The sequence below is a fragment of the Pantherophis guttatus genome, chromosome 1 (assembly GCF_059756535.1).
Source record: "Pantherophis guttatus breed Tessera chromosome 1, ASM5975653v1, whole genome shotgun sequence".
NCBI classification, from domain to species: Eukaryota; Metazoa; Chordata; class Lepidosauria; order Squamata; family Colubridae; genus Pantherophis; species Pantherophis guttatus.
Genome location: NC_142063.1, coordinates 304,089,891 through 304,112,930, shown reverse-complemented (window position 1 = coordinate 304,112,930; position 23,040 = coordinate 304,089,891). Strand labels below are relative to the sequence as shown.

Sequence of the window (23,040 nt, the reverse complement as noted above, 5' to 3'; positions counted from 1 at the left end):
TTCAAGTATTGAAAAAAACATAAAAACACCACATAAGCCCCTTAAACAGATTAGGAAAGCACATCTGCTACTTAGAATTTTCAAAGGATTCTGTATGTTGTGTACAATTAAAGAGAAAATAATAATTATTTTAACAAAAATGTTTGAAGTCTGTTTTTATAAACATATTAAATTAGATTTATACTTACTGATTTAATGTTTTCTTTTGTGGCAACCATTGTGTGGAATGATCTCCCCACTGAGATTTTACTGTTCCCAATCCTGTTAGTCTTCAGGAAGACTTTGAAGGCCTGGCGATTGGGGCAGGATGTTAGTCCTGGGAGGTGTAGTATTCTGTATGTTGGTGTGACATACTGTATATGTTTTATTGTTGTTAATTCCGAGCTGGTTTTGCTATTGAGCAGAGTAACAAATGATGTTTCATTGCTGTATGATTGTTGTACTTTTGTGAGTTAGGCAGCCATGCAAATTACTTAAACTGAATGAATAAATGAATAAACAAGCAAACAAACAAATAAATGCTTCTGTAATGTATGCATGCATATTCTAGAGAATTGTTGACCTTAATGGAAGATTTGTTTTGTTCAATTTTATTTTACAGGGGGCAGCAGTGATGCAGCTTTGATGAAGGAATACAGATTGTGTGGAAGGAATAATGAATAGGATTGGGGAAGTGAATTGGAAAGAAGTATGTCAACACTCATGGAATAGAGAAAAAAGACTGATTGGTGAAGGATGGGAAAGCAAGACTCCAAACAGAAGTTGGATGCTGGATGAAGGAAACAATTGCATGGCCCCTGGACAATGACAGAAGTAATAGTGAGTGGTGAGTACAGCTCTCTTAGAAGTTACTGCCATTGGGGGATGGAGGCAGAAAATGGTGGTCATCATGGAAGCCATGAAGGGGACTAGTGACAGAAGAACTGGCTGAAGCAAATGAAGTCCGAGCTAGAATATCAGCCAAATAAAGGCTGGTGAGAATGGTGGTTACCAGGACACTAAGTGAAGAATTGTTATCTTATTTATTTATTGTTTAATTGAAATGATATATTTTACTTTCAGGCTCTTTTGGGGCTTCTGCTAAACTACCCAGAGTTGTAAAGGTAAATTTCTTTTGAGTCTGCACCTTTGTTGTATATTGGATAGTCCTCTGATTTTCTGTAATTATGCAGACAAGCCTATTCTGGCAAGCGTAAAGGTAGGCAGATACCATTCGTGAATTTGATTACTATTGGAAAAAATCCCTTTTGAGGAATGATATCTTATCTGGCAGCCTCTGTTTTGGAATCCTGTATTGCTTTCCTAGATGTATGATGTTGTATTCTCCTGGTGCACTTTGTTTTTGCAGCCAGCTACATGTTTGGATTGAGAGACCTGCTAAATTCAGCTGAAGGAAAAGTGAGTTGACCATTTTAACAGACTGTCTCTTGTTTTTTATTACCTTTCCCAGATGGAACAAGGTTATTGAAGTTAAAGGTGCCTATTAACTGACAGCATATGGATTTATTTTCCTTAGTAAAAAATATCATGCAAAGAGGCAGAGGAGGGTGACCCAAGAAAAAGAGTAAAGAAAAAAACCTAAGAAGAGCTTTTTAAAGCTGGATTTACTGCATGTATGGGTATAGCATAGGCTGTATAAGAAAGCGTGTGCACTGTTGGAAATTAGGTCATCACAGAATACAATGCAGTATTCATGGAAGGACATTGCAGAGGGCCAGGGCCAGGTGGGACATCTGAACAATAAACTATGAATGGGAAGTAGCAGCAACGGAATAGATTTCCAATACACAATTGCTGAGAATACACTCCAAGAATATGCCTGTCACAAGTTTGATTGTAATTGTAACAAGCACTTTGGCCTTCATTCTAGGGTTTTTTGCCCTGTAGCTCTAATTTTCAAACCTCCTTTAACAGTCACTAGTCAAACAGCAATGCTGAAGAGAGGAAGGAAAATATGACTGTAACTAGCAGCCAAACTATCTTTGCCATGACCCAAAACAACATAGAGCGTACAATGTAAGGAATTCAAGGAGCCGAACCTGGCAAACTTCACATAGAAATGTATTACTGCCTTTTTAATACACAAATATTTCACACAAGTTTTCAAAATTTCACCCAGAAGTCTTCATATGTTAATCATTTCATTTGTCTCTCATGTAGGCTAGGCAGGAGTTTCCAACCTTGGCCACTTCAAGACTTGTGGACTTCAACTTTCAGAATTCAGAGTGGGTCATCCATATATTAGCCATTACTAAGATTACCTTTTTATTTGCTGGTTCATCAGTGTCCATTGATTATATGAACTGGTCATATAGCTTTCAAATTGTGATACTTGTGATGACAGTATTATTGGTGGATGCCAAGGCTGACAGCTAGAAGCAGCAATTTGTGCTTCAAGTCTCCCAGAGAATAAACTGGTTTCCCTAGTGGCAGTATTCTAGCACACCCTCAGATCCAAGAATCATGGTTTTAGCCACAAAACTCCCTATAAGGGTTTATCCTGGAAGAGGATTCTGTATCTGTTTAGACAGGCCCATGGCTGAAATTTTGTCATACACATGGCTGGAATCTTCACCCTTAGCTCACAGTTGCAAGAAGGAGGATCCTTACATGATATAACAGCTGTTGTTGGAGAACTGTGACAGGATCTCTTTCTGGCAATGTCATCTACTGGCGAGAAAAAGCTGCAAGTCCAATCCAATTTAAGGTACAGTTAGATGGCACAAAATACCACAATATCATTTTCCATTAAAGTGGTTCCACCTTACTCTACTCCTCAAGTTTTCTTTAACATGTATGTTGAGGGATAACAGATATTGAGCAAGTTGCATGCGCGGTGGAGCTGACCTAGGTCAACGGCTCACGTGCCTGGAGAAATGGCTCCGCGTGCCACCTGTGGCACACATGCCATAGGTTCGCCATCACGGATCTAGGCAATAAGAAGGAATAGAATAGAATAGAATAGAATAGAATAGAATAGAATAGAATAGAATAGAATAGAATAGAATAGAATAGAATAGAATAGAATAGAATAGTTGGAAGGGACCTTGGAGGTCTTCTAGTCCAACCCTCTGCTTAGGCTGAAAACCCTATACCATTTCAGACAAATAAAACCAGTATGAACATGTGTGCAATCTTTTGAATTATCAGTGAGAAACACTATTTGCCAATGGCTATAAAAATCAACCTGCTTTTATTTCACTGGAGTCTCTTCAACTCAGTATTTCTGACTGTCCCTAGGGGATTCCAAATGCTAATTCTTAAGCCCATCAAAACTGAGAAATCTAACCTATTATTTTTTCTGTATTGTACCAGCATTCCTAGAAAGATGGAGAGCAGGGGAGTTGATGAAGCATATGAAAAATATATGGAAACATAATGATAAAAGAGAGAAAACAGAGTTCTCTGATGCCAGAGTTTTGCTTTAAAAATACAACCTATCTTCTTAGAGAACATTTTGCTGATTTTCAGAATAGAGGTCAGAGTAAAGAATGTCTTTATTTTTCTACCAAACTTCACAATCACTATCAATCGATTGATGCCTCACTTTTGTTTCCTAAAAATCAAAGTGAAAGAGAATGCCTTGAGTGGAAATCAAAAGTCTTTGACATATAGCAGAAAGCTTGCTATGCAATATTAGTACCCAAAGGCAGCTCCCAATTCTTTGTAATACGCTTTCACCTTGAATTTTTTAAAAACTGAGTTTTAGGATTTAAATCCTAGCAAATTTTGCTATGCAAATAAAATAGTAATGGATTGAAAATGGTCTTTTAGGTCTTGGTTTCATACCTGAAAATTTCCTGGTGCTTGAGGCAGTAGTAAGCTAGTATTTCTTCAGAAGGCCAGATACCTATAAAAAAACCAAGAACAAAGTAATATTTTAAGGCATATTTTTATATCTCCATAAATTTATCTTGTGTTGGATTTTTAAACATAGTTCAGAACACAAAAGGTCAAAACAAAAAGAATATCCCCCATCTCAAGTAGGATGTCTTGATGGAAGGGATAAAAAAAAATCAAGTGAATGACTATTGTGTCATGATCAAAGCCCCACCCCTTTTGACCATGTACTGTAAGTTTGGCGTGTTAAAAAGGGATATGGCTTCCAACACATATAGATGCAACTGATTCTCACAGCCAGTATCAATATTTCTTTTAATAACAGCCAGGGATGAGCAATTTTGCCAGTTCTTTATTGTTATTGGGGGTTGCTCTGTTTTAATACTGAATTCTGCTTTTGCTAAAATGATTTTTAAAATTTTAGCCTTTATTGCACTTGAGATTTCCTCCACTTTATATTATCAGCATGTATGTATAAAATGGATTGATATAGAGACAATTCACCATCATAGAAGGTTTTTTTAAATATATTGTTTTACTGAAGAATGCATACACAATCTTATATCATGAAAAGACCATGAAAAAGTATTTTGATATCACACCATTCATAATTCTTTACCAGAATATTATAATTATATAGTTCTGTATATATTATATTTATATAGTCCACATGTATAATTCCATCATCATTTTAGCATTTCCTAATTCATATTTGCACATACAGTAAATCAAGGAGAAAGAATTGATAGAAATAAAGACAACTACAGTACATCTACAGAATAAAAAATGCATTAAGTAGAATAATAGAAATGTTCTAATGTAACCTTATTTTATTTTTAAAAATAAAATAAAATAAATTTAGAACTCCAAAAACAAAAGCTGTGGGGTGGGTGTTATTGGATAGTGAGAAGGTAGTCAGTCACCTGAACATAGAGCATTGAGTACCAGGTAGAAAGTCCAGGCACCATGACAATCAATCCAATGGGACTGTTACAGGATTGACTTCCATATTGATCTGGGGAGGGTTGTCATGACAAAGGAGAAAAAACTACTAACTATACTGTATAAATAAACTAGGATAAGACCTTATCTCTCCATCCCTATCCCCCATGTTTCCCATTTGGGAGAGAGTAAAGAGCAACACTGCCAGTAAACCGAGCCCCACAAAGCATTCCACCAAAATCCAAACTGAATTCAGATCTTAGATAAGAGCCAAGGTGGCACAGTGGTTAGAGTGCAGTCAGGGGTGGGTTCTACTTACCTTTACTACCGGTTTGCAATGGGGCCGCGTGCGCTCGCTTCGCTCGTATGCTCTTCTGTGCAAGCACAGAAGCATTTTGATGATGTCGGGGTCGTAGCCTCCCACCAGTTTTACTACCGGTTCTATAGAACCAGTGTGAACCGGGGGCAACCCACCACTGAATGCAGTACTGCAGGCTACTTCAACTGACTGCTAGCTGCAGTTCGGAAGTTCAAATCTCACTGGCTTAAGGTTGACTCAGCCTTCCATCCTTCCGAGGTGGGTAAAATGAGGACCTAGAGTGTTGGGAGCAATATGCTGACTCTGTAAACCACTTAGAGAAGGCTGTAAAAGCACTATGAAGCAGTATATAAGTCTAAGTTTTATTGCTATTGCTAGATCTAGAAATCACCTCCAACTGAAGCTTTGGAAGGCAAAGATGAAAAACCTAAGTCATCACTGAGGATTAATAAATACAGTTTATGCTCAAGTTGCTTTGATGTTGATAGACCCCAGTGTAATGTGTAAAATGGCTATTGTCTCCTTTAGTACAACTTGGGTCTGCTGCAGAGATCCAGCTCAGTCCTCCCATAAGCCACTAGTTAGTTTCCATTCCCATTCCCATTGCCACTCAGCATCAATATCTGGCTATGCAACCCTCTGAGACATCAAGGATGGGCAAATCTGAACTGCCAGTCTCAGTTCCAAAATGCTGAGAGAGCTAATCATTGCCTTATTAGTTTGGCCTTGTTTCCTGACTTTAGCTCAGTTTCTTCTCTTGTGTCTCCTGCAAGGGCATGCAGGATGAGGTTGCTGTATACTGACTGGAAAGGTTTCAGCTACAAATTTCTAATTCAAATTTAGGGGGAGAGATGGAGGAAAAAGAGACATGAAAAAATACCTCTTTATTTCTCTTTCACACATTTTCTGGGAGTTTCTCCTCCCCATCTTCTTCTACTGACATGCCATGACAACTTTTGATCATTGTTGTATTCTCTAACCCAGATATTATTTAAATACTGAAACATGGGGGAAGCAGTTGTGCATCAAAATCAGACCAAACTACTGCAAATTGCAGAGCTTCGAAAGTATCACATCTTATTAGATCATCCAACCTTACAACAGTAGAAAAGCTGATCACTTGTATTTCAGAAAATATTTTGTGGATTATACTTTAACTTTTACAGTTAAATCCCACTTAAGTAATTGACTAATTTAGAACCATATGGCACTTATTTCAAAATGAATATATTTAAAGCAATATTTATATCAAACTAAACACATGACATAAAAAGTCCATTTATTACCATTTATTATTCATATATCGCTATCAGGTTTGCAAGAGAAGTCCTAAGTTTCAACATTTATCCCTTTTAAATTAAGCTACATTTTACCTTGGTGAAACATACTGAAAGTTGCACCTACAAATTTTGGATTACTCTCATTGTACATCAAGTACCTTGTCATCTGCTAATCTTGATAACATTCATTACCCTTTACTTGCATTTTACAAACCCCACCCCCCTTTAATGACAGTCCTTTGACAGTCCATGGTTTCACACTTTATTTTTTCGTCTTTCCTCTCAGGATTGTAGAAGAACATCAGACTGGGTTTTCTATGGTTCTTGGGCAGTTTACTGAGTAGAATTAATTAGGCTACCTATAAAAATGTGATAAAAATAGTGGCAGATTTGAAGGGAAAACAGAAAATATCAGCAGAAGTGTCTCTGACACAGCTGTGCAGAGTGTTTACACAGTCTTTTGGGACACCTTCCCTGTCTCCTTCCGAAGGGCTTTTCTATTTTCTCTTCTCCTTGGTCAATGAAACTAAGCTTGAGATCAATATTGTTTCTTCTTAGCCTTGATCCTAATTCTCCTTTTGTCTCTTTATTATTGCTAAAAATAAAGTGCCTGAAGTGACAGACTTCCCTTAAAAACATATTCCACTTCTTTTTAAGGCATATATGTTAAATTATTTAATGACCAACATGCAAGTTAAATAATTTAATATTAACACAAGCAGTTTTGCAAATACTGCCCATTTCTCCCACCTTGGCAATATTATATGGTTGGTGTATTTTGCAGGAAGGCACAATGACAACAGTGCATCAAGAAGCTATTGTGCTGTCAAAAAATACCAGCAGAGGGAGAAATGCCTACATTTTGCTTGGAACTTTTCTTTGCTGCCCCTGATACAATTCAGGTTAGGACTCAAGCCACATTAGTAGCTGTTGCTAATAACATTAGCAGGAAGATCATGGATGGGATCCTCTAAATCCCACCCAATTAAGTCAGGTACCAGCTATGTATACTGCTTCTTTCCATTATTCTCCAGGACTACAAGGTGCTATGTCAGTGTTAATTCCAAAAGCCGGCAGGTAAAAAGAACAGTGGTCAGGGGATCTCTTATAAACAGGTTTCAAATATGGAAGTGCAGAGTGTTACCCAGTAAAGCATTAAAGAAGCAGCAAGACTACTTTTGTTAATTTGAGTAAAAGGAAAAGCTTCTCTTGCTTGAACAGGTAAGTAATCCTCTTTGATGGCTTTCAAAATAGGGATAAGCTTAACAATTCATGTGGAGGAGTTTGCACTTTGACTTCTACTCTGTTGAACTGACCTATATTTTGTAATATGCAGGGCTGAAATATATCTTTATATCAAGAACCTATTCAGATGAGAAATGATCTCATTCATTTCAAACACTGAATGCAGTCACAGTTTATGTAAAGCATTATGAACTTTCATTGAAATCTGTGGGGAGGACTAATAAAACTTCCATTTCTTATTGAAATCAAAGATGTTTTAAAATACCCAACTTTGTCCAAATTGTACCCAGTGGCTCTAATCCAGATAAATGTAAATCAAGTCAATATGCTTTGACAGAAGCCTGTGTGGTTGTCATACTCACTCAGTTGATTCTACTGCCATTAAATTGGAGTATGCAGCTGTAATAATCTCATATTCTTCTGTTTTTTCCTGCCTTTATTTCCTCCTTCTTCTGTGGTCTCCCTACTATCATTTTCTGTACTGTAATCCACTTCAAAAGAGAACAGACCCTCTCATTCTTTGTAAAATGCCTGCACACAGATGACACTATATGAATAATGCTAATAGCTACTAAGGGCAGAACTAGATACATGAGAAACATTGGGCTCTTAATCAGAAACCTCTTATAACTGCAGGGGATAAGGAGCAATTGCCCAACAAACAGTCGTTGAGAAGGAGCTTTATTCTTTCCTAATCTAGTTTCCCTTGCAAAAGTGCATCCCAGGTAATTTTGATATTTTTTTAACCCCATCCCCGCCTGCCTCTGAAATCAAGAGGGAGAGAAGCCTTATGAAAAGGAATTTGCAGGAAAGGAGGGATCAAGCAACACTCATTATAACCACTGTTCTCCTCTTTTGCATTGTTCTGTTATAATCCATTTGATTTTAGCAAACATGATGTTGGGTCTAAGCATTTGTTCACATACTCAAAATTATATTATTATATTAACAACTCTACACATTTTCTCTGAAATTTAAATTGTAAACCATATCAGATTCATCAGACATTGCAATAAAACTTCCATTTCCGTTTATGTTTTCTATTTAGACTTTTTTGTATGTGAAAAGCATTCTGCAACTTTGTGTATTCCCTTTCCTATGCACTTGATATTTCACTTTTGCTCTAATAAAATCACATTTCTATTTCTAAATGCAACTGTCATAAGTAGATGTATTGTAAAAACTTCACATGAATATAAAGATAATCACTCTTCCAATTGAAACACTGAAGAAAAAAAATGACACTGGGTGACATTTTGACTATGAAATAAACTTGCAAAAATAATAGACAATACATAATTTATGTTCATGTCTTATAAAGTTAAGATTTTGTTTAAAAAGAAATTGATATTTCAGGGAATGCTTAATAGCTCATTCAGGAAAAGGAAGGGGGCATTGCTAATTGGTCTATTATAACTGTTGTGTCCTTTCTTAAAGTAAATTATAACTGAAAAGATTTTATTACATAATGCTATTAGACATAGTACTCTCACAGTTCTCCATTTTGTCTCCTTCTTTAATCCTCTGATAAGCCCTTCTCTGCTGCAATGCCTCCTTGAATTACTACACTACATGGACTGTGAAGTGTTCCTTTACACACCAATTGAAGCAACCAGCAGCCAAAAATAAAAGGCCTATATCGTATTTTTAAACACAGTTTGGAGGATGCCAAACTGGCCTCCAGGACAAAGGATTGTACAGTTGAGGTGCAATAACAGAAATGGTCCTCTTTCTTGTCTTCATATAAATTGGATTTCTGTTACTGTTGGGATGTAAAGGAGAACAGCAATGTTAGAATGGTACTTAACAGGATGTCAATCCTTTTGAATTTTCAACCTTTCTGCATAAATATGAACTAAAATGTGATCTGTTTTCCATATAAGTCCCATAACTTGATAAAGAAAACTCAAACAAATGAGTCAAAACATTGTATTTGTTCATTGATTTATTGAGGAAAATGATCCAAAACTACATATTTGTGTGTGGCAAAAGTGAGTACCAACCATTATTCTTCCTGGTTTGCATTCTGGATCTAAAAGAGTTCATTGCAGTTATTTACTTCTAGATATAAATACAATTTGTGTTACATGACCAGATCAGATCTTACTAGTAATGGAAGATGAGTTGTAACAAGGAGAAGCTTTGGCAAAATCTGCCATCGGAGCCTCTGGATACAAAACTGAAATCAGGAACACCACCAAAGTATGTGCTTTGTAATTCACAATGATGGGAATTTCAGTAAAGTACTGTAGGTACTGTGGTGTATCATAGTAATATAACTTGAAAGGGAGGAAGTAGAAATTTGGGTTATGTACTGTATATCTATTAAAAATAAAGTCACTAAACCTAGTTGCTTAGATATCAAATCATTCTATGATTTCACAGAATAATAGAATTATTATCTTGACCTCTCTAATAATAATCTGTAGCTAGTCATTGATCCTACTCATCTACTGTACATTATTGATTGGCTTTCTCTTTTTCTATTTATCTCAGTTTGCCAATTATAATTATTTTTCTAGTCTATTATCCAGCTACATCGCATATTTAAGATATGTGAGTTTCTGTTTTCCAGTCATCTCAAAACATTAATTTTTAGTTGGTCCAGTTCTTCTTGCTGTCTATGGATCTTTCCTGACATCTTATCCTTCATTATGTTGTCTAAATTTGTCATTGCATTCCTCCCTAAGATTATCTCCTTTACTTTTCAAGAACACTATCCATCTCTATCTTGTGTCCAAGAAATAAAACTATTTATCATTTCTGTTTTGCTAACAATTGTAACCCCAGTAAGCTTCCTATTTGATATTACTATGGTCTTCTCAATATTTATATTAACCAAGATTTTTCAGTTTCCATTTTTATGTTCACAATGAGCTATCCTAAGTATTCCTTGTCTTTAGTTAAGAAGTTATTTTGTCCAAATATCTCAAATTATTAGTATTTTAACCTCCTCTATCAGCTGCCATCTTTTTCACTCCTACCATTCTTATATTGAGCTAAACAAGTATGGGAGAATAACATCTTTGTCTCAACAGTCTTCTGTCTTTTGCCATTGCATATGTAAGAGATGCATCAGTTTACATAAACGTAATATTCAAGAGATATCCATTAGTTCTAGGAAGTACATTTATTGGGTTGTATTGTAGCTATTCACAGTTAGAAATGACATTTTAGTGTCATGATTTCATGCCCTGAATAGCATGTCATGTAATTCACAGTGGCCTATACTGTTTTATTTAAGTTTATTTACATCTAAAACATCTGTTTTGACCTTTTACACCGCTGAAATAATTTGATACTAAGCATCTTACAATCAGCATCATACAAGTAAATGGTAATATACTGGACAAGAAAGGATTAACATAACAAACAGTAATCTATAATCAACTTAATTATCATAATAAAATTTCTCCTTAGTTCTGAACTCTTGAAATGGCTGCAGGAGATGCATGTTTATCAGATTAGGTTTCGGGGGATTTACAATCTGATTCACATGTAGAATAGGCATGCATATTTAACAAATTCATATATAATACTTGCTACTTGTTAAAGGAACTTTCCAGATTGGTATCCAGTCCCTCATTTTTCATGTTCTCATCAATCTCTCATATTGTAAGAGTGTATGCTAAGTGAGGGAAAGAATACAATCAATCAGTTAATGAGAGATTCCATTACAGGTATATCAGATAAATTGACTCTTAGTGTGTCATACAAACATTTTGGCAGAAAGGAAATCATCAATGAGACCTGGGCTTAATAAACTCACTAATAGTACGATAGAGAGTTGAAAAGTTTCCATCTCAGTTCTAAACATCCTGTATTCTAATCCCTAATTCTCTGCATTAAAATTCATTAAAGGAGGTCTATATGAATCTTGTGTTCTGCAGTTAAGGTTGCTACAATTTTTCATGGTTTTTTCGAATTGATTTTTGGTTGTTTATTTGAATGATTTTCTTATTTACCCTAAGAATCCTGCCCATCACAATGAACAAATATGGAAAGTTCTTCAGTACTATCTTTGCTACAGCTTGTAAGTTAAATTATAGATATTGGCTTCAAGACTTTGATATCCTTGCAATGGAGTATTTGTCTTGGAAAGACTTCATATGTATCTAACTAAGGTGAACTTTATTCTCTCATGTGCATATACATGTATTCTATCATGTACATATACACATATATGGTAGTAAGCATGGAAAGCATTTTCTAGAGTTGGCTAATTTTTATTGCAACTCGTTCCTAATTTGTTTGCTCTGATGAACTCTTTCATTCATTTTCTCAAGAAGGAAATCTTCTTTAAATGGCATTCGGGGGGGTGGGGCAACAAGACTTACTCTCAACCTACCACCTAGATCCAACATGCTTTTTTGTGGACCTGGCTAATACTCGATTTCACCTTGAACACTCCCTTTTTCAGTTCATTTCAGTTTGATAACAGCCTATTCATTTGCGTATAGATTTTTTTTTCTCGAACAGCTACTGTATTTCCAGATGGGTGAAGTTGTATTTACAGTACCTACATTGAATATATACAATGTATCTTGTATTCAATTGTTCTCTTTTGATCCTAGAACACTCCACACACACCCTACTATGCAGCTCTACCTTCAGCAGGTAGGGAAGATGCATTTGAGGTGAAACCCATGTTGGACTCCTAGTGCAGAAGGCATAATCTGGAATAGTTAATTCACAGGAAGAGGTATTCCAACACATAAAGATCCTAGAAAGCACCCAAAAATGTTCATATCACTATTTTCCTTAGTAATTTCTTTTCCCATTTCTTCTATAAACCAAAGCACTAACTAGTCACATTCACAAAGATTTCTATATCTGTCAGCAGTTTTGAAGACTGGGAACAAGTAGCCAACCATTTCAGCTGAAGTAGGAAAAGACCAAAGATTCAAACCTTAGGACAAGCATATATTAAAGGCAGAAATCCTGGGTGTTGTAGATTGAGAACTACTTCTATGTATGGCTTCTTAATTCTATGCAATAAAATTGACAATTTATACTCAAATTAGCTTTGGAATGCAGATCGAGGAAAGTGTCTAATCAACGTACTAGTTTGACATTACACAAGGTTTTCTTTTTTTCTTTCCTGACCAGAGTGGAAAAGGAATTTATAATACCATCAAGGAGAGAATTGCCACTTTATAATAATAAATTATTATAAATAATAATAATAATAATAATAATAATAATAATAATAATAATAAGCAAAGTACCAATAAAGGAGAATATTTGTAGCTCAGGGTTGAAATGATGTTAGAAACTGGATCTAGCCCAATAACTCAAAGACATAGCCCAATTCTTTTCAGTAGTTTTATTGTTGATCAGTTGGTACTGGAGGTCACTGACCTTGTACCTTTCTCTTTCAGGTATACATCTGGAATGACCTGTGGACCATGCGGTTGGACCTTTTGTACCCAGGAGGAGGGGTCAAGAGGTAAGGAGTGGTTATAAGGATTATGGGATATGTGGTTAGTTAACCCTTGAGGGTCCGGGGGATCAGGGAGACATGGCAGTTAGGCATTTTATCATGACAAAACCCCCTCTAAATGCCTAACTGGGTACCTGAGGCGGTGTTAGCATACATACAGAGAATACACTGGTACAGGCATGAATTATAAGCAAACACGCATTTTTGACATGAGGTAAGCATGTTGTTTATGTGGTAGGGGTTTAGTGAGAATATCTGCTGTTTGCTCCTCTGTGTCACAGTGCACTGCCCTAATGAAGCCTATCTCTGAAAACTGCCTGACGTGTTTGTATTTAATGTCAATGTGCCTAGAACGCTGACCTATGGCATCGGCCCTAGAGATTTCTATCGCTGCCTTGTTGTCTTCGTGGATAACTATTGGATATGAGGGTTCAGCCCAGATGTCGCAGAGCAGGTCATCGAACCATACTAAATTGTTTGCGGCCTTTGATAGGCAAACAAATTCTGCTTCCGTGGTTGATGTGGCCACCAGTTTTTGCTTTCCAGTGTACCAGTGGATGGGGCAATTGTTGAGTAGTAGCACGTAGCCTGAGGTGCTTTTTCTGCACTCTATGTCCCCAGCCCAGTCGGCGTCAGCGTAGCAGGTCAGCTTTGGTTCCTTGGATGTTTCTGGTTCTAGGCAGAGTAGGGCATCTGCACTAAATTTTAAGTATCTAAGTAGTCTTTTGATGGCGTTCCAGTGTGTTACCGTAGGTTTGCTTACATGTCTGGACAGCAGGTTGACGGCCAAGGCGATGTCGGGCCTGGTCCAGTTGGATATGTACAGCAGTGACCCTATCGTTGATCTATATAGTTTGTTGTCTGTGAAGGGTTCAGATTCCTCATACATGGTTTTCAGGAACTCGGGTTGCATGGGGGTCTCGCTGGGTTTTGCTTCGGACATGTTGCATTTGGACAGCAGCTCGATGATCTTTTCTCTCTGGGAGAGTCGGAAGCCCTTGTTGGTTTTTATCACTTGGACCCCTAGGTATCTGTCAATCTTTCCAAGTGACTTTAAGGAGAAGTGGCTACCTAGGTCGGTGGCGAACTTGTCACACCTGTCCTTGTGCTTGCTGATGTACAAGATGTCGTCCACGTAAACGAGCACACCTTCGAATGAGTCGTTTTCTCTCCTCGTAAAGAAGCATTTGTCAGCTGAGGTGGCCTCGAAGCCCATGGATCTGAGGGCCTTGGCCAAGCAGTCGTACCACCTTTTGCCCGACTGCTTGAGCCCGTACAGGCTTTTGTTCAGCAGCCAGGTTTGGTTCTTGTCTTTGTTGTACCCAGGCGGGGCTTTGACGTATATTTCCTTATCCAGCTCGGCGTGCAAGTATGCTGTTTGTACGTCGAATTGGAAGACCTCCAAGCCCAGGATGGTGGCCACCACCAGGGCGCTCTTGACGCTCTCTGCCCTGACGGTTGGCGAGTAGGTGTCCGTATAGTCTTCGGGGTATCTTTGGGCGAAACCCTGCGCGACTAGTCTTGCCTTGTATAGGACCTTGTTGTCCTCTAATGTTTTAACCCTGAACACCCATTTGGTTCCTATTGGTTTTTTGTCCTCTGGAACTTGGGCAGGTGAGTATACCTGAAGGTCCTTTAGGCTTTCCATCTCCTTCTCCATGGCAAGCATCCATTTTTCTTTCTCCTCCCGGGGGAGCTCGAGGATGTCTTCGTATGAGCTGGGCGTGAAATGGGTGTTGTGGATGGTCATAACGTAGTCCTCTAGCTTCTTTGGTAGCTTGTTTCTGGTTTCTCTGATTGGCCTACTGGGGGTTGGCTCGGTCTCCTGCATGATGTCTGCCTCTTTGTCCGTCAGGTCATCTATCTTCAGTGAAGGGTGCCCTTCTTTCCAACCTTTGACGCTTGTCTTGCGATGGTTGGCCTTGTGCCCTGTGACCTCTCTGACCTCCCTTTCCTCTTGGCCATGCTCGAACGTGACTCTATTGGCTGGGATGTCGTTGGAGTGTACCCTCGACCAGTTTGCGTTTTCGTGGAAACTGGCTGATCTGGAAACCACAAAACGGTTATTGTTGTCGACAAATCTGTAGCCCTTTGTGCCCGGTTCGTAACCCACGAACCTTAACCTTTTTGATAATTTTTCCCCTTTTCTTCTTAGCTGTCTGGGAATGTGGACATCAGCTGGGGCGCCGAATATGTGTAAATGTGCGATGTTGGGCTTTCTGTTGTATAGCATCTCGTATGGTGTCTTATTGATAGAGCTTGACCACAGTCTATTCAGGGTGTAATTAGCGTAGTGTATTGCCTCTGACCAGAAATGCTGCCCCATCCCAGCATCCTCCAGGGCGCATCTCATCATGGTTTGCAACACTCCGTTCTTTCTCTCTGAGACTCCATTTTGAAAGGGAGAGAAAGGTGAAGAGGTGTAATGCGCTATGCCCTGCTCCCTCAGCCACCTTGTGAATTCTTTGGCCATGAATTCTGACCCCCTATCAGTCATTATCTGCCTTATTTTCATGTTATGTTGCATATCTACTCTTCTGTGGAATTCCTTAAACCTTTGGAACACTTCGTTTTTGTGTCTGAGGGAGTAGACATACCCGTATCTGGTGTAGTCATCTACAATCGTGAGGAAGAATCGCTTCCTATGTCCTACAGAGGGTTTCATTGGCCCTACCAAGTCCATATGCACCAATTGGAAGGGGTATTCCGTGGTTCGTTTGGATCCCCTGGGGATGGCCTTAACCTTGATCTTGGAACGCTTACAAACTGAACACTCTAAGTAGTTTTCGCAGTTCTTTACTTTGAGACCTTCGGTACATTCCGTCATTTTCTTTACAATGGGGAAGCTTATGTGTCCCAGTCTCCTGTGTAGGAGGTGGGCGCAGTTATCATGTAATGGTTTGCCGATAGATACAGACTTGCTTGTCTTCTCATGGCTACACCCTGCCTCCTGCTGCACCCCCTCTGTTTCTGGATACTTATCTACCTCGTGGTTTGTGCTGGCATCAATGCCTTCTTCCTCCCTTGCGTTGGGTGTGAAGTAGGGAAGCCCCTCGTGTATGGTTACCTTTCCTATCTCTTTCCCTTGCTTGATCAAGTGTGCCTTTCCATCTTTAAATTTTATTTCTATATTTGTGTCTCGTGTCAGCTTTGTGATGGCTAGCACGTTGTGGGGGATTTCTGGTACGTACAGTACTCCTTTTAGGTCCCCTACCTGTGTGATGTGTACGTTTCCCTTTCCCACTACTTTGACCTTGCTTTGGTTTGCTACCTTTACTTCTGAGTCTATTTCTGTGAGTGAATCTAGCAGCTCTGGGTTACAAGTAGTGTGACTTGTGGCCCCTGAATCCAGGAGCCATGTGTTTCTCTCTGCCTTATGTTTGTCATTTGGGTCATCGTGCCTGATCCCATACATGGAGCCAGAGTTACTGTCCCTGGAGTGGTCTCTGCGCTCATGGTGTTTCCTGGGGTTGGGTGACCACCCTCGCCCTCTTTCCTTTGGGTGCCTGCGTTCGGGTGACCTTCCCCCTCTACTGTCGTGCTGTCCCCTATCCCTATGGTTCCTGGGGCAATCCTTCTTTAAGTGGTTCCTTGATCCACAAGAATAACATTCTGAGGTATCCCTGGCCCTATCCTGGAAATCCACCCTTTTTGTGGGTCTAGGGTCCCCTTTGGCTAGTTGGCGTTCCCTCCTCAGAGTGTCCTCTGCAACGAGCTGACTGGTCAGTGCGCTTAGTGTGAGGTATTGCAAGTTGAGGCTATTTAGTTGGGTCATGAAGATGTCCCAGCTGCTATCAAGAGAGTTTATGATTATGCTTATCATGCTCTCTTCAGTGATGATTTCCCCCCTCTGCATGAGTTCTGCCCTTGCAGCATTCATCTTTAAGATGTGCTCACTCATGGGGACCCCTGCCTTATGCTTGGTAGAGTGGAACTCCCTAGATAGTCTAGTGGTGGTGGCTCTGCTTTGACTATAAAACAGGTTACATAGTTTTTGCATAATATCATAAACAGTTAGATTGTCCTCAATAGATGGATACATAGCAGATGGAATGGAGGTTAACATGATACAAAATGCCCTGTGATGAATGCAGTCAATTTCCAATGACCAGGGCTTTTGGGGAGGTTTGTTAGCTAGGAACAGTGCATTCTCTCTCATGAGAGCAACCTTTAATTGTTGGCTCCATTCTATAATATTACCCCCATCTAACTGCAGTTTTGGCAAATTGGCATAATTTGCCCCAGAAATGTTAGTAAGGTTACTTAGTGGGGGGGAGCTGTCCATGGTCCAAGTTGTGATTAAACTCACAATAAGGCTTTGGGATGTCTGTGGCCATTCTGTACTTGCTTGGATCTATGCAATTTGCTTCTCTTATTACAGGCAGGTACTGGGCATGCGCGAAGCTCATTCCGCGCTGGAGTCCATCGGGTGAGGTTCCTGTTGCTGGAGCTCCCAGGCCTAGGCCTAGGCCTGTCGGTGGGAGGCTGGACCCGCCCCCGGTGGGTCCGAAGATCCCCCCTGAGGCTGGACACCACTGCTGGACGGCCGGATCCCCGGCGAAGAAGGGGAGAAGGTGAGGGGGCGACGCGGTCGTAAGTCGAGGACTTTCGCGGGTCGGCGGCGCGGCAGCAGCGGAGGTCGTAGGTCGAGGATTCCCTGCACCCAGCGGCTCGGCGGCGATGGCGGCGACGGCGGCTGATCCTCCCTCGTGGTCGCTGGTCCCTGGTCGTGTGGACTGGCCTGATGGGTGTCGTGGCGTTGGTGAGTAGCCGGTTCTTCTTCTCTGCCTCGGGCCTCGCGTTGCCGGTGTAGCGGGTGGTGAGTTCGAATCCTGCGGTTGATTTTTCCTGCAGGTGGGCGGTCTTTTGTGCCGGTTGTTGGTGTGCACGGTGTTTTTAGTTGGCTGTGACTCGGTTGCCCGGTCTTTGTTGGTTGTCCTGGCCTTCTTGTGCCCTCCAGGATTTCTCTTTGATTTTTTGAGTGCCGCAGGGGGCTCGAAAGCGGAGCCTAGGGCAGCGGTGATGGTCTCGATTGCCTTTTGCAATTCGAGATCGGTAGGCGTTTTTCTTTTTGTTATTGCGATCTCTTCGTGGTCGCTCTCAGAGCTGGGTTCTTCGTAGTCGCTTTCTGAGCTCCCCTCGTCTGTTTCGGGGTTCGGGCATTTTCGCGCCAAGGGATTCAAATCCTGGCTTCCCATTGGCTGGTGCTCGTCCCAAGATGGCCGCCGGGAAGTGGGCACGGAAATGGATTCTGCCGGCTCAGGATCATCAGGTTGGGGTGGCTTACCCTTTTTTGCTGGCTTTTCTTTCTCGGTTGTTTTTGGGGCCTCGATCGCTGCTTCTTGTTGTTCGAAGAGGCTTTGAAGGTCCGCGATGAGGTTTTCTTTGTCGCTGTTTCCCTCCATCAGTTTCAGGATGGAGAGTTTGAATTTTTTCATTTTTTGTGTTGTTTCTTCTTCCGGGGCGGTGATCTCCTTGGATGGCCCCTCTTCATCTGATTGTGAGTCCAGGCTGGAGTCCTGCTCGCTTCCAGCTTCTGTCTCCTCCATGGCTGTGGCTTTGGTGGGAAGCTTCTCAGCCATCTTCTTGGTAAGAGCTCTGGTCTGTGCTCTGTTTGCTTCTTCTGGGTAGGTGTTGGGTTCAGTCATTGTCTGGAGTTATGGGCAACCGACCTCTGCTACCAATTTGTTAGAAACTGGATCTAGCCCAATAACTCAAAGACATAGCCCAATTCTTTTCAGTAGTTTTATTGTTGATCAGTTGGTACTGGAGGTCACTGACCTTGTACCTTTCTCTTTCAGGTATACATCTGGAATGACCTGTGGACCATGCGGTTGGACCTTTTGTACCCAGGAGGAGGGGTCAAGAGGTAAGGAGTGGTTATAAGGATTATGGGATATGTGGTTAGTTAACCCTTGAGGGTCCGGGGGATCAGGGAGACATGGCAGTTAGGCATTTTATCATGACAAATGAGGAGTCCTTGGTGCTCTCTGAGCTTGCTTGTTTTCTTGCAAATGTTTCATTACCCAAACTAGGTAACATCATCAGTGCTAGTAAGGAGTGCTGTTTGCTATCAGTTTATATTCTGGTGTCTTGCCTGTCTGTGTGGATGAGTGCGGTCTTAGATATAACGATTCCTAATCAAGCTCAGAAAGCACCAAGGACCCCTGAAAAAACAAAGTAGGGAATTATACAGAACAACACATTTCCACATTTTTGTCATAGTTTATACAACCTGCTTTCTCAGTCTAAAACTGAAATTACAGAGAGGGGGAGAGAGGGAGAGGGAGGGAGAGGCTAATCTTCAGTTTGGCCAATATGACTTTTAATACTTTATTATTCATGCAAAAGGGGGAAAAAGGATGTTTTTCAATCTGCAAATTTCTTTTGCAGCATTCATTTAGGGAGGCCTGTGGAGTTGCAAAAGAAATGCAGTGCTAAGTAAAAAAAAAATGTAGATATTCTGAAATCTGAAATATATGGCAGGGCTGCCAAATCACGGAAGCTACTTGTAAGGTTGTTTTTGCTTTTTGTGTGTCAACTGAATGAATTATTTCATTTTCTTTACCCGGTTTTCAAATAATCATTAAAAATTAAACAACGCTGGAACAAGCTTTTCGTGATTATAGCCTTCACTCTTCAGCAAAAAGCTGGATCTATAAATTTACGTACCATTGTTGATGTAAATTGCAAAATTTTATATTCAACTATATTAAAACATCTATTCCAAAAAATGATTACCAGTTGTGAAAAGCAGAAGGGCTTATCACTTGCTGTCAGTTGTTCATGTCTAGTTAAGCAATAATGTGCTAAAACTGCTCTTTTGTTTTGTGGAAGAATTTTGGCAATAGAAGAAATGAACACTCGTTTAATAAAAACTGAAGCTGCCTTTTGCTTTGATGGAGGAAGCAGCTGCCTGTTTTCATTTGCTGCAGAGCAGCAAAATCCATCAATATAATAAGCAGCTTAGATGCAACCATCCACAGCATCTGTAAGCATATAGGGCTATTCGCTCAAAACCAATCCTTGGTTTAATTTTAACTAAGATGTGTCTGACATATTTGAAAAATGCATTATAATAGGGTTTTGGATATGCTAGCAATTTCTCTTTAAAAACTTTTCACAGATTTCTAAAAAGACAAGTGTATGTATCTGAGTAATGAGAAATGATCAAAGACACTCCAGTAACAATCGCCAATAAAAATCTAAAAATGCAAATACAGCCATTAAAAACTTGTTTTTTGGTTTATATTCTGTGCCCTCTCTTCTAAGTACCAGGGGTTATAGAGGCAGACTACCAATGTAGAGACAGACTGAAAAACAATACGGAAACTAGCAATCAGTTATATACTGTATTCTAATTAACTATTGGAATTATCTGAGTTATAATTCCCAATATATTTGTAATTCATTTTCATTGAAAATTTGAGCTGGTAAATTTGAGCTGGTAAATGGAAAAAGAATTGCCTGAAAATGTTTTAGTACAAAAGGGAAAAAAAACAAAAACTATAAATGAAAATTTACAGATGTTGATTTTTTCTATTGTCTATCACTGTAAATTTCATGGAGAAATGTGATACTGTATACTTCTATTAAAATTCTGAGGTTATTATTTTGCTGTTTCACAGCATTTCTAAGACCTTTCTAAGCTGAGCTTTTAGATGATTTGCACATTAACAGAGAAGGCAGATAATTCTTAATCCTTTTTTCCCCCCCAGATCCAATAATGGATAAGGAAGCATCTTAGCATGATCAAGTAGCAATCTGCCTAGCTAGAACAGTAATATACCTGAATTTAAAATTAGCTATCATTTGGACATTCCCCCCCCCTTATAATATTTTATTTAAAGGAGAACACACCAGCAAGATAGCTGCAGTGACAGTTTTTCCATTTAAACATGCAATCGTGATCTACATCTGTATATTTACATTATATGCAGAACAAAAAACAAATATTTTTAAAGTATTTCAAAGAAATATTTGTGGTGCTTTCGGTTAAACAAATATGTTTATAATAAACAATTTTATTAATATAATTCTGGGATGTGTAATATTTTAACTGTATTTTGATTTATCAGTTACAAATAACACTGTATGTGACTATATTTTTCTTTAACATGATACAAAGACTGCTTTCTATTTTGTTCAATTTATTTATTTATTTATTTATTTATTTATTTATTTATTTATTTATTTATTTATTTATTTATAATTAGACTATACCGCCCTTCTCCCAAAGGACTCAGGGTGGTGTACAGCCATATAAAACACATAAATTTACAAAATTTAAAACCAATTAAAATCAAATATATAAAACTTGGCTCAAAAATTAAAACATACAAACACCCCTTATAAAATTTGTATTAGGTCAATCCGGCTTGCTAGAACAGAAGGGTCTTCAAGGCGCGGCGAAAGGTACACAGGTCGGGGCTAAGACGAAGCTCTAGGGGGAGCTCATTCCAGAGGGCTGGTGCCCCCGCAGAGAAGGCTGTCCCCCTGTGGGAGCGTATTGGGCGGTGGAAGGCTGTTGGTGGCAGAAGGCAGTCTTGTATATATTTAGATCATAGATACATTCTCAAAATATTTAGATCATAGATACATTCTCAAAATATTTATCTGACTCCTACATATTTATACTCTCCTTCCTATTTTGGTGAGCCCTCAAAGTCATGTACAACTAAAATAATTAAAAATAAAGAAAAAAGATACATATATTAGATAATTCAGGCCTCAACCATTTAGAAGGCATAAGCCTGGACTGCAATGATCATTGACAACAGCTCTTGTCTTTCCTTCCAAAAGTTTTACAGTTCATAGTGTTATGGATATAGCAGTTTTTGGTATCAATTGTACATGCAATGAATTGAAAGGAATAACTGTTGACAGAATTGATGAATTTTAATTCATCCTCAGTCATATCTATGATCCACACCTCTACAGAAAACACATATTTTGTGACGTCTTAAAAGTGCTCTTTCAAAAGGTAACTGGACTGCTTTTTCCTTGAGAAAAAAGAACAAAACATTTTGTTTCTCATCCAAGAAACTTCAAACCCAGTTCAGTTGCCTTTTGAAAAAGCACTTTTGAGACAACTATGACCTGGATGACTGACAATCTCTACAGACATTTCATGATGCAAAAGATCTTATCAGCAGAAATGTACCGAGTATCTAAAATACAGATTCTTTTCTCTTCCATTAATTCTGAACATAATTGCTTTATTTCCTAGTCCCAGCCCTTCCTGTCACCCTCTGTACAGTTCTCTTTACATTTATATCTATATATCTGTATCTATAGATATCTATAGATATCTACATCTGCCTGCCTGCCTGCCTGCCTGCCTGCCTGCCTGCCTGCCTATCTATCTATCTATCTATCTATCTATCTATCTATCTATCTATCTATCTATCTATCATCTATCTATCTATCTATCTATCATCTATCTTATATAGGGTTTTTTCAGAACTTTCATCTCTTTTGTTTTTGATAGCTACATGAGTTCCTTCTGCTATCCCTGATTGTTTTTGTCTCAGAACATGCTGGTCTAGAGTTCTGGTGTGGTTTGTCATTTTCTGGAAATGATTATCCAATTATGCGGACATGGAATTTTGCACATCCTTGCTTTAAAGATCCATTACAATAATTGAAATTGTGCCTTGTAAGTAATATGATCCTTGTCCCATTCACCAGTTAGTATTCAAGCTACTGCCTTTTTCACTCTGTACAACTTCCAGATGTGGTGATATAGCCATAATGTACAGCATGTTACTATAGCTAAGGTATGAGGCAATTGAAGAGTAGATAACCATGGCCAAATCTGAACAGCTCAGGCAGTATTACAGTTGATACATCAGGCATAATTGTGCAAAGGTGCTTTCTATCACAGCCATCACCTCAAATCTATTGGCAGCTGAAGATCAAAGAATGCTTCTAGGCTGCAACCTTGCTCTTTCAAGCAGAGGGCAACCTGA

At 39.2% G+C, this 23,040-nt stretch overlaps 1 protein-coding gene across 2 annotated transcripts in view; it reads right to left on the bottom strand.

Annotated features, from left to right (window-relative positions):
- Positions 1 to 23,040, bottom strand: part of CAMKMT (calmodulin-lysine N-methyltransferase) — a 266,966-nt gene that overhangs the window by 57,344 nt on the left and 186,582 nt on the right. For both annotated transcript variants that reach the window (XM_034427664.3, XM_034427665.3), the window contains exon 4: positions 3,790 to 3,850. In XM_034427664.3, the coding sequence (XP_034283555.2) occupies positions 3,790 to 3,850 (61 nt within the window). The remainder of the gene's footprint in view (positions 1 to 3,789; positions 3,851 to 23,040) is intronic.